General features: G+C 33.5%; 1 protein-coding gene across 1 annotated transcript in view; it reads right to left on the bottom strand.

Annotated features, from left to right (window-relative positions):
* The window catches only part of VPS13C (vacuolar protein sorting 13 homolog C), a 179,419-nt gene that overhangs the window by 10,740 nt on the left and 155,815 nt on the right, over positions 1-12,864 (bottom strand). The window contains exons 74-80 of the mRNA XM_045899939.3: positions 12,643-12,756; positions 11,771-11,846; positions 11,195-11,358; positions 9,908-9,953; positions 8,151-8,274; positions 7,515-7,629; positions 2,304-2,392 (exon numbers count right to left, since the gene is read on the bottom strand). Coding sequence (XP_045755895.1) covers positions 2,304-2,392; positions 7,515-7,629; positions 8,151-8,274; positions 9,908-9,953; positions 11,195-11,358; positions 11,771-11,846; positions 12,643-12,756 — 728 coding nt within the window. The remainder of the gene's footprint in view (positions 1-2,303; positions 2,393-7,514; positions 7,630-8,150; positions 8,275-9,907; positions 9,954-11,194; positions 11,359-11,770; positions 11,847-12,642; positions 12,757-12,864) is intronic.

Below are 12,864 nucleotides of genomic sequence, written 5' to 3'. Positions count from 1 at the left end.
TTTATAAAATGTTACTTAAATTCAGTAAGAAGAAGACCAAAATAATAAAAAATGAACAAAGGATATGAAAAAGCAATTCATGGAACAGAAAATATACATCGATGATGAATGTATAAAATGCTCATATTCATTAGCAATCAAATAAATGCTAATTAAAACAAAGAACTATTTTCTGCTCATTAAGTTAGCAAAAACAAAAAAGTTTAAATGATAACACTAGTCTTAGCAAAACTCACAGGATAAAGGGCATTCTCTTACCCTGTTAGTTGTATGTAAAAAAAAATCAATACAATTGTTCTGATAAAACAAGTTGGCAATATATAAAAGGGTCTCAAAAATCTTCAGTTTCTAAATCAGCAATCTCACTAATAAGAACTCATCCTAAGGAAATAATTATAGAAAAAAAGACATAGCTGCAAAGATGTGTTTATAATATTGGGAAGAAAACACTGAGTATCAAATAGGAAGGTAGCATCTCTGAATAAGTTAGAGTATATCCATAAATATAACAGTACAGTCATTAAAAAACCATGTTGTCTAAAAACACCTAATGGTCTGGGAAGATGATCATAATACATTGTTTGGTGAAAAACCTAGGTTAGTTAAATATACATAATGTATTTTTTGTAGTTTTCACAAAATACATATACTGCAGCTGGCTGAAGAAATACATAGTTTTTACAAAATACATATATAGCCAACTGGTGGGATTGCTGGTAAAGGCTATTTTTAGGGGTTATCATAATTTATGATTCAAATGAGGACATTTTTAAGAATGAAAGGGGTGGCTACTAATAATTTCACTGGGACAAAAAGTGCAAACCAGCTCTGTCCTAGACAAACCACAATGTATGGTTACTTTATTTTCATCCTTTAAATTATTGTCTTTATCAGGGGTGGGTAAACTACAGCCTGTGAGCCAAATCCAGCCCATGGCCTGCGTTAGTAAATAAGATCTTATGGGAACACAGCCATCCCCCATTCATTTACATATTGTCCATGAGTGTTTTCCCACCACAAGGACAGAGCTGAATAGTTGGGAAACACAGTATGGCCGTCGAAGCCTAAATAGTTACAATCTGGCCCTTTAAGGAAATTTTGTTCACTCCTGATCTGTATTAGCTACAATGCAAATAAGCATAAGTCTAGCAATGAGTCATTTTTTTAAACACCAAAAAGCTCTGTAAGTGATTAGATTTAAAATTACTATGATTTTTCATTTTACTTGAAGAAAAACCAGATATATAATGTGTACAGTAATATTCCCACAAAATACCTAAATCAAACAAGTTCTAAAGTATTAAGTATTACCAGAAACAACCCCCCACCAAAAAACTCCTAACTGATTTCCATTACCTAGTGTTGAATTATATAAAAGGTATACAATTTTAAAATGAATTAACACACTGTCATTGCAGCTAAGTACAACATATAATACAAATAAACATTGTTTTTGGCCTAATCTAATGGATCAAATACAAAATTATGGGGATAAAAAATAAATGATTACTTGTCCAATCAGTAAAAAACACTTTTTAGATTGTTTTGTGAATATTTTTATACTTAATGGACAAATCATATGACTGGTTGGTTAACTCCTTGAAAAAGCTCGTGGTTTAAATCAGAATCCTGTCATTGTAATTTTCCTTTTTCTTCTTCCCACCCAAATATATTTCAGTGCAGTAGTAAGGAATCTAACACAGATTTTTGCCTACTGTAAGTACTCTTAATCCTATGAAATACATAACTTAGAAGGTTTTGAAAATTATTAACATATAATAGTCATTTTGAAATAAGTGATACAGGAAAAATCTCAGGAAAATAAACTTAGTAGTTTAAGTTCTTTTATTTGGAAAAATTATCTACCACTCCCAAAACACTTAGAAAAAAATTAGAAAAACACACAGAAGTAATATCATTCTTAAAAAAGGTAGGCTAATCATCTAAAATAAAACCTAGTAAGAAAAAGTGATTCATGAATTCAGTCTCCATAGCTGGATTTACAATTCACATGTAACAGTATGACTACTACATGTACAAAGTCCATTCGAGACTCCACTCAGTAGCTGTGTAACTGGGATAACAACCTGAGTCATACTAAGTCTCAGTTTCGGCATCTCCAAAACGAGAGGGTTGGAACGGATAACCTTAAAGGACCCATCTAGATTGTATTTTTGTGATTTAATGACAATGAACATTTTATAATTTAAGTGTAGTTCTCCAAATCCTCTGCCATTTTAGTTTTCAAAATTCTTATCATCTATGTAGTTTGCATTTGAAAAAATGTCACTTGAAGTTAATACCTATTTGTAACCATAAGGATTGTCTTCTTGCTTCCAGAAATAGCACAGTGGTATCGATAAGTCTCTCCTTCTAACTTTTTGATATGATTCTGAAAAGAAAACAAGACTCAAGATTTGCACAGTACAAGCATCCAAAAAGTATTTCCAATACTATATATTAGTTAATTATAGTAACAGTGCTAGTTAGGGAAAAAATTATTAGAAACAAAGGCACAATATTGGCATGTGAAGCTAGAAAAATATTCACAGCATGTTTATAAATTAACTTCCACTGTGCCTTAAACGACAAATCTGTATTAAATGCTTACTAAGTGATATTCTGATAAAATATACCTCATTCTGTGATAACTCAGAGGTTTAAAAATATCTAGCAGAAATAATCACACATTTTCATTAATGGAATATGAACATACGCTAATATAGTGTGACATTAACATTACAGGGGTTCTTAATCTCAGGTCCATGGAAGGACTCTGGGAGGTCTATGAACCACCTAAAATAGCATATAACATTTTGAAAATGTGGTTCTGCAACTTTTTTCAGAGGATGGTTCATATTTTTCATCAGATTTTTTAAGTGGTCTGTGATCCTTCTCAGAGGTTAAGAACCACTGATTTACACAGAGATAGATATACACATAATAAAATTCCAAGATAACTGATATTTAGTGTTTTTGTGTATTTGGTCTTATAGATTAAACATGCATGAAAAGTACATGTATGTAACAAATTATATTCTTGATAGAAAAGAAAATATAATGTCAATATTAACACAAACATGAAGAATTTCTAAGATTTCAAATAGCTGGCACAATTTATTGCTAAAGACAATAAACAAACATAAGTAATTCAAGTATAAATAGTAGCACATTAAAATACATTTATTTTCATTTCAACTATCTCCAAACTATTGTGATTTGAATTAGCACACATTAAAAAATGAAGTTATTTTTTATAATCAGTGCTAATGAAATATTATTGACATTATCTATAATGCATGATTAAAGATCAGATGATATAATGTATATGAAACTACAGAACAAAAACATACCTAATAAATAAGACTGTGACATTTATAACCCAGAATACAACACCAATATTATTAAAAGGATAACATTATCAATAATAATCACAAGCAGAGAAAACACATTTGTTGTTATTTTAATGCTTACATACATATTTTTTCAAAAATCCTCAGTTCAGTCATTCCTTGACAATTATGAAAAGCCAGGAACACAGAAGATGAATCCCCAAAGAAGTGGGATCTCATCTTCAGAATGAGTCTCAGAAACAAGTGGGATTTAAAGTCACTTGTTTCACATCTTGCCTGTGTGAATTAGCTAAAATCTTTTAACATTTATACCTTAAGTTCTTTAATAAAGAGAAAATGGGAAATGAATAGAACAATTCAGTACATTCATTTTCAGCTTTGAAATTTAAATGTTAAAATACTTAGATCTGAGATGCAATGTGAAAGAAATACTACCCACTCTCCATCTTGTATGCATTTTCATTAGTTATCAGGCTGTTGTGCTTTGAACCACTGAAAGCTTTTAAAGTATAATTTATCATCACACTACACTATAGAAATTGTTTTCAGCACGACTAAAATCCACTACACTCTGAGATCAGATTAAGATATTCAGTCACTGATGGCAGCAGGAAACTAGATTAGCTGAGAAAATACTCACTCTCCCTTCCCAAAATGCATCTTGAAGAATTTACAATATTTTAGCAAAAGCATTCAATATTTTCAAGTAAATTCTAAGGAAATAACACATGAAAAAGCAATATGTATAATGATGTTTATCACAGAATTATTACTATTAGTAAAATAACAGAAGCATCTTCAATGCCAACAACTTGGAATGGTCAAATACACACTGTAAGGTTACTTCAAGAGACGGTAATGCAAGAATTAAGAATGAAGCATTTCTATGAACATGGAAAAATATAATTAAAATAAAAAATCAACAAACACCATTTTAAATATTATATAGTCCTAAGTATGCGAACCAAAAGAATATTAAATAAAAACTGGCTATATATGTGTGTGTGTGTGTGTGTGTGCATGCATGTGTAAACAGTAATTATCTTAGGAGAATAAAGGATAAGCAGGAAAGCATATCCTATGAAAACAAAGTATATGATTTAGTAACTTTCAAAGCTGAGTAAAGAATACAGAGCAATACTCAAGGGAAAAAGAAAATGGAGTAAATGAAAAGATTCCCAAATAAATTATTTAGAATGTACCCATGTTATAGTAAGGGCTGGGAGGACAGAGTTTTACACTATAGTGCTCTTTACTATTTACACATTTTGTTATACTTGGTCCCTTAAGGACTGAAGTGTTATTTCTTTTGTATATCCAGCACAGTTTAGATAATCAATAAATACTTCATACCAAAGTGATTACAGCAAGATAGGCAAGGAATGAAATAACCTGAATTTAACTATCCATGCCTATCCTTGTCACCCATGGAAAAAGATTACCACGTCCTCTCATTAATGTACAACCATTCTATTTCTTCCAGTAACTATAAATATATTAAAGTTTAAAAAGCTGTCTGATATCACAACAAAAACTAATAAATCAGACAAGATATATTTAGCTAAAATAATAAAAAGTTACTTGAATTTTGTGCTTATAGACATGCAATTGTAAAAAGGGAAATCACAAGGTTAATAACATAAAGAGCTAAACAAACAAAAAGTAAACCATAAGAAAAAAATTTAAACAAGTTATACAATTTCCCAAAAGTCAAGTCTCATTAAAATTTCAATATATCCAGGAAAATTAAAAATCGTTACTTTTACCTAAGAAGGAAGGCTAATTATTAGTGATGATTTAAGACAGCATTTTGAATTAGTTATGTGCTTGGTTCTCAGAGAAACTGTACATGCGGTGACATTTTTGCCAACCCTCAATTATCTAGGCACAAGAAAAGTTTGTCAGCTATGGTTTCGGCTGATCTTTGGCTGTCATTCTTTCTTCTTTAAAGTGCTTGTTTTAAATAAGAAGCATTCAACTTATTCTTTTGGTAACTGCAGTTTAAACAGTATATAGTCCCAACTGAACAGTTACATGTCAGCAGTTTCACTCTCTTTAAATGGACGGCAATTAAGTATAAGTGTATACTTTGGTTTCAATTTTGGGGAGAAGAATGAAGGCTGCCAGATAAGATGCTGCTAAATCAAATCAAACATCTCTATCATTTATAATAAGGAGAGAAATCAAAACACAATTTATTTTCAGAACTAACTACAAGGGTACTAATTTCAAAATAATAGTTGAGAATTATTTTTGTTCTCACTTAAGATAACAAATCCTCTTTAAGAACTTAAACGCAAAAATGATTGGTTTTTAAAAATACAGATATCTATACAAAATAAAGATATTTATAAATTCAGGGGACACTTAAATAATTTGCCAAATTATTATGTTCAACTTCTATTTATGTTAATTCAAAATACTAATTGTGAAATAAGCATAACAAACAAGGAGATTCAAGTTTTCAAAAGCAAAAATGCTAAAGGCTGAGAATGTATATAACATAATTATAAAATGATTGCCATTGGACTAGTAAGAGAACTGAGAGGTAAAAAAAAGAAAAAAGAGATTAAGGAAAATCTCAAAATTCATGTCTCAACTCTTATTTGAGGTCTAAGGACGGCTCAACAGCAACTTATATTTCAATTATTAAAACATATGCCCCAGGGGCGCCTGGGTGGCTCAGTCGGTTAAGCAGCTGCCTTCGGCTCAGGTCATGATCCCAGGGTCCTGGGATCGAGTCCCGCATAGGGCTCCCTGCTCAGCAGAGAGCCTGCTTCTCGCTCTCCCTCTGCCTGCTGCTCACCTTGCTTGTGCTCTCTCTATCTCTCTCTCTGTGCCAAATAAATAAATAAATAAATAAATAAATAAATAAATAAATAATCTTTTTTAAAAATAAATAAATAAATAAAACATATGCCCCAGTTAACAGCCCCATAATTTGAGTCAATCTTGGGTGAAGGATGAAACATAGTTATGTAATTCCATCATCAGGACTCACAAATGTAAAGAACACATAATAGACTGGACATGAGAATTGTCCTTATTTTTCGGCTTTACCTGAAAATACATGAATACCATAAGAAAAGATAAAATTTTCCAAATGATAGTAAAATTGTCTGCTTCTGGACACAAGAAAGTCTTTCACCAACTAAAAAAAGAGGAGAGTTAATTTCCTACACCCTTTAATCTTTTATACCGATCCCTTATTCCCGTGCAGTATTACCAGGAATACCACCATCTTTGTGTGTAGTCAAACCACTACAATAAAAAGTTGAGAGAGAGGGGAGAGTTATAAAGAAAACTTCACTGAAATGAACACTCAATCTAAATAAATCAAAGACAGTCAATTAATGACACAGTTTGTTTTGATTTTTAAGGATGAAATCAAGTAGTAGTATAGGAAACATTTACTCCTGTATTTCCGGTTCTTGCTGTGTAGGCAGAAAAAGAAAGAAAATAAAGTTAGAAGCATGCAGAAAGATAAAATGTAATCACATACAATAAAAACCAAAGGCTAAGAACAATAAAGAGTCATATTATTTTGAAGTCAAAGTAGGAAAATATTAATAAATTTTTGGGGAGACAGGATTCCAGTCAAGGGAGAAAAGCAATTTACATATGTATATATTATTTAAATGTAGTAAAGTTAAAACTAAAATAAAAGCCAAAAAAATGCACCTTAAAATATTTTTAAGGTTTAAAAAGACTGTAATTGTGCATAATCTTTTTTTTCTCTCCTCCAGTTTCTGTTTACCTGAATAAATCTAGATTTACAGAGTAATCCAAATAAATTAATTTGGCTGGGAGCAAAGGAAGCAGTGGAATTCCTATAATTGGCTATAAAGTAGGAGACCAAAGTTAACCGTTAACTAAATGAGCTACCACACCAACAGTAATTAGGCCTATGACTTCTTTTAACATTATCTTTTCTGCACAAAAAAGGCTTTGTTCCTGTGCAGAAAAAAACTACCATTCTCATTTAACACATTATGCAAAAATAAAAAATAGATAATAAATTCTACTCTACAAATGACGTTCCCTGTGTAATCCTTAAAGAAGTTCACGAATCAGGAACTTTAAGAACCACCCATGAAATCCTCGTCCTAGAAATCTTTAATATTAAATTTTACCCGTGACCATGAAGAAGAGAATTTATACCTCAAATAAATCATAGCCCTCGGATTCCTGTCTTTCATATGGGCGAATGATGCCGTCCTCGTGGATGAAACGAGGGGGACGGAGCCTGGACACTTCCTCGGTTGATTCTGCTGCTCTGTATAAGGCAGCAGAGTAAATATAAGAAAATACATAAGAATCTTTCAAAATAATACATACAAATATATGTGTGGATTAAATACTGTACTACATTCCATATTATATCAATATTTGATAAAAACAGAGTAATTTTAAATAATGTGCCCATTATAATGCGCCAAGTATTAAAACAAAGTCTGTTGGACTCCAAGTTCCCCCCACCTTTCCTTAAAAAAAAGAAAATAACAAAATAACAAAGGCACAGACCAGGCTGTCCACTCTCGGTGCAAGCAGCTAGCACAGGGGGCCTGGCATATAGTAGGTACCAATCAACGTTTGTTGAAAATAAGAGAAAGTGAACCATAAAAACTGTCTCTTCTTACTCCTCTCTGGTGGCACCCCACCTTGTGAACCTGTCATAGCTTTCACTTAGACGTCAACATCCTGAAGAGCAGGCCAAGTGTTTAACCTGTTGATGCATGTCTAGCAACCATCAGCACACAGACCCAAACCTCGCACACAGTATGTGTACCTAATTACCTCTGAATTCCTTGGAAGGTACTGCTGGCCATATCTATGATTCCACCGGTTGGACGAGCCACAGCACCCACAAGCCCCTTTCCAATTCCTTTAAAGAATCCAGCAGCTCCTTCCTTTTTGGCACCTTTATAGAACCAAGAACAATGAATGTATAAGATATTTTAAAATAAACAAGTTTGAACTCAACAAAAGCCTGAGCCAAATAGAGAAATGTTTTACCCAGGAGGCTTCTAGATTTTGTTTTCTAAAGAAGTTAAATTTAATACTAACATGTAAAAAACAGTGGTTTTCAAAGTGTGTTAAAAACACAAATTATTAGGCCTTGCCCCAGACCTACTGAATCTGAAACTCTGGAAGCAGGGCCCAGCAACCTGTGTTTGAACACGTCCTCCAGGTCATCGTGAATCATGTGCAAGTTTTATCACCACTGATTCTTAGGCCTAAGAGTCTAAGGTTTCAGAAATGACCAGAAATTTTTCTCTTTATGTCTACCATCAGAAGACTTTTCAAGCAGTATACTTTTTTTTTAAGTATAAGAACTTTATTGAATTATAATTCACATACCATATAATTCACCCATTGAAATGTACAAATTAAATGTTTTTGGTACATTAACATGTGCCACCATCACCACAGTCAATTTTAGAAAATTTTTATCATCGCAAAAAGAAACCACATGACTGTTAGCATCATTCTCCACTTCCCCCAACCCAACTTCACCAGATCCTATGTAATTTAGCTCCTTCCTCCCTAGCCCCCAGACCTAGGCAACCACTAATCTACTTTCTATTTCTGTGGATTGGCCTATTCTGGACATTTCCTACAAAAGGAATCAAACAATACGTGGTCTTTTTGACTGGCTGTTTTCACCTAGCAACATGTTTTCAAGGTTCATCCATCTTGTACTTGTATCAGCACTTGATTTCTTTTTACAGCTGGATACTATCCCATTGTAAGGTATACCACCTTTTGTTTAATTATGCATTAGTTGATAGTCCTTTAGGTTGCTACCACATTCTGGCTATTATGTTCTGTGAACATTTATATGTAAGTTTTTGAGTGAGCATATGTTCTCCATTCTCTTGGGTAAATACCTAGAAGTGGAGTTGTTGCCAGACACATAAATTCTGTGTTTATATCCAGGTGTCCCAGCACCATTTGTTGAAAAGGCTATTCTTCATGGAATTATCTTGGCACCCTTGTTGAAGATCAACTGACCACAAATGTAAGGGTTTACTTCTGGAATCTCAAGTCTATTCCATTGATCTGTTATGTCTATCCATATGCCAGTAACACACTGTCTTGGCTACTATACCTTTATGGTAAGTTTTTAAATTGGATAGTGTAAGTCCTCCAACTTTGTTCTTTTTCAAGATTGGTGTAGCTATTTGGGGCCACTTGAATCCCCATTTTAGAATAGGCTTGTCAAGTTCTACAAAGAAGCCAACTGGGGTTTTGATCGAATAAAGTACTTTTTTAACAGGATTAAAAAAAATGAATCAATTGCTATTGAGGACCTAAAGGAACCTAGTTTAACTATTATCCTGCTGAAAATAACATTCAAAGTCTGGGTGAGAGTCTATTACTTAATAGATTCTTTCAACTTTCTGAAGAAAGTACATTGACTAAAAAACAACTGAAGACTATGAACATGAAATCAGAAATTCTCTCAAATAACTCGTAGCAATAACATCTATTACGTTTATTATATATCAACTCTTCAGACTTTGCACTGGAAGGAAACCTTCTCAACTTACCTTCCACAGGTTTTGTTATTATCCCAGTCATTCCTCCAACAACTCCCTGAAAGAGAGATCAATCGTAAACCTGAATGGAAACTGCTTAATTTTAAGCCAACCACTAGAGGTCTCTACATACATACTAGAAATAACTTTTTTTAAAGAATGAGGACTTAACTTGATAATATGAACATGTACCTAAGTGAGCACTATGATTTTTAAAATATTATACAATAGTAAATTTTAAACAAAAGCACTTTGTAGAAGTAACATTTTATAACAGAAAGAAATAGAAAGCAGATGAAAATATTCTACATCTGGCTCTGGCACCAATCCGCTACATAACCATGGGCAATTGATTCAATCTCTTTAAACCTCAGTTTCTGTACCAGTAAAATGAATGAGCTGACCCAAATAATCCCTAAGATCTAATTATAAATTTTAATGAAATGACTTCGTAATTTAGCGGAAGTGTGGAAAACTGAAAATGAAGGGAACTGTGAAGGATCGCAAATAGCCTGACAAGTAAGGCACTTTCAATTAGACAACATAGAACACTGGTACAAACACAAGTTACAGTTCCTGAAATTATTTCCAAAATTAAAACAGTAATACACTTATACATTCTTAACACTTGCCAAGTAATGGTAGTAAATAAGACTACCTGTACATTACACAAATGCACAGAAAGAGAACTGAAGTAGGCACACTGTTGAGAAGATTAGATATTTCTGGGAAGAGGTTAGGGTGATCAAATAGTACTTTATGGCTTTACCTATAATATTTCCATTACTTATTAAAAGGAGAACTGACAAGTTCTTACAATTACTTATACAGAGACTATTCATATATTACCTGTATAATTAAACAATATTCATATATTACCTGTATAATTTTTAAAGTACTGAAAAACAGTGAAAGGCAGTTCCTGGTTTACAAACACTCAGCTTGTATACCTCCCCTCCAAAAAAATGGTCAACTGATAATGACCCGAACAACTTCTCCTCCCCCTAGTTACCATAATGTACCATATTTCTCTCTGCTTTGTTTCTTTGCCTTCCAGAAGAGTGCTCTCACTCCAGCCCAAGTGCCAAACTAAGTCTGGGATTTGGGGGATAGATGTGATTGTGATATTGGGGAAGGAGAGCCCAGAAGGAAACAGAAAAGTCCACAATTTATCACTACTGCTACTGTGACAGACCCTGACTCACAAGTAATATTCCAAGTTTCAAAAAACCAGTAAAGTACATTTGTAAAGTATATATCAAAGTTCAGGGCTTCTTGAAGATTTAGTAAGAGACTTACACGCAGGAAGCCCTTTCCTCCTCTGGCCAGGCTGTCTCCAAAATCTTTAGGCTGTCGGCCCATCTCTTCTCTTCTTTTTTGCTGATATTCCTTGTCCATTGTAATTGCTGCCAAACCTTTTCCAACAGAACCGGTGATGCGAGATACAACTCCCGCTGCACCACCTATCGGAAGACCCAGAGAAGTCACACTGTTTCTTTAAAGACCATTACCATTGCTTTAAACAGGTGCTTCAGCCTCGGTCTCATAGACAAACATACAGAAATGTATTTTTATCATTTCCCATTTATCAAGAAGAAGAATAAAGCTATTTAAAGTACACTGATTCTCCAAAATTTTTCTGTAAACCTAAAACTGTTCTAAAAAGTATTGTATAAAAAAAAGCACATTGATACAACACTACAAAGACATATAAACAAACCCAGCAAGTCAGTGTTATTTTCCATTTAAGAACAAGGGAACACATCTTTTAAAAGGGATTATTAGAAAACTGATCCTCTTTATTTTTTATAAACTGCATTTTAGAATTATAATAAAAAATATATATATTTATATACACAAATAGGTGATACATACCTACAGTGTGTCCAAAGAGACTTCTTACTCCAATCACTAAGCCCTCAGCAAATTCTTCAGGGCCTTGAACAGCACCCTGACCAAAAAAAAAAAAAAAAAAAGAGAGAGAGAGAAGAGTTTGCTATTTAAAATTTAAATAAGCTTAAGACTTTTGATCTAGTATTTCAGGGTTTCCATGAAGACAGGGAATCTGTAAAGATCCACAAACACTGTGATACCAATTTTCACGCTCTAACTCAAATACTGACGGCACACCTATTGTGTCTGAAGATACCTTCAACCCACATGGGCAAACTCTTCTGAGATGACAAAATCTGGATAGGAATAAATCACAGTTTCAGTCACAATCTGAAGTCGGCCTCCCAGTGCCAAGTCCCATCAGACTGCTGCAGCAAGCTGCACTGGTAACAAGACTAAGACCCCACACAGTCTTTTTCTCCCATGTGTTCTCTCTGTGTTGTCCTGCTAAAACCCTCACTACTTTGGGTGCCTGGATTCCTCCACCCAATGGAGGTGAACCAGTTAGAGGAAAGCTTGAATACGAGACAAAGTCAGCTTTTCTTATCCCGAGTCCTTTCCATAGTGGTGAAACAGGTTTGAAATGGTGTTAACCTACCTAGCATTCTTCCTTACAACTACGTGAAATCCTGGAAAATGAGGGCACATTTATCGCCCAGACACTGGAAGTGCTCAATTAATTCTACAACCATCTTTTAATGTCATCTCATGTAATTTTAAATAAAATATGATGTATTTTTGTTACCTGAACATTATTCAATTCCCAGATACAATTAAAGTACAAATTATTTGTCATTAAAAAAATAGAGTAACATTTTCTGTACCTATACTTAAAATAAATAAAAGATCAATACCTGGAAGGGTTCATAGAATAAAGCTTCAACTCCTTCAGACAGACCTCTAATTAATCCAAATGGGTTTCCAAGCACATCTAAGCCCAATACAAGGACATACATCTGTTTCAAGAACTAAAGGGGAAAAAAAGTATAGTAAGTCCTTTACTACTGGTGTAAGAAACAATATCATGGGTGCCCGGGTGGCTCAGTTGGTTAAGCGACTGCCTTCGGCTCAGGTCA

The sequence above is a fragment of the Mirounga angustirostris genome, unplaced genomic scaffold, assembly GCF_029215605.1.
Source record: "Mirounga angustirostris isolate CCGP_5_RB_7025 unplaced genomic scaffold, mMirAng1.0.hap1 SCAF_9, whole genome shotgun sequence".
In the NCBI taxonomy this organism is placed as follows: Eukaryota; Metazoa; Chordata; class Mammalia; order Carnivora; family Phocidae; genus Mirounga; species Mirounga angustirostris.
Note: the sequence above shows the minus strand (reverse complement) of the source record. Positions and strands in the feature narration are given on the sequence as shown.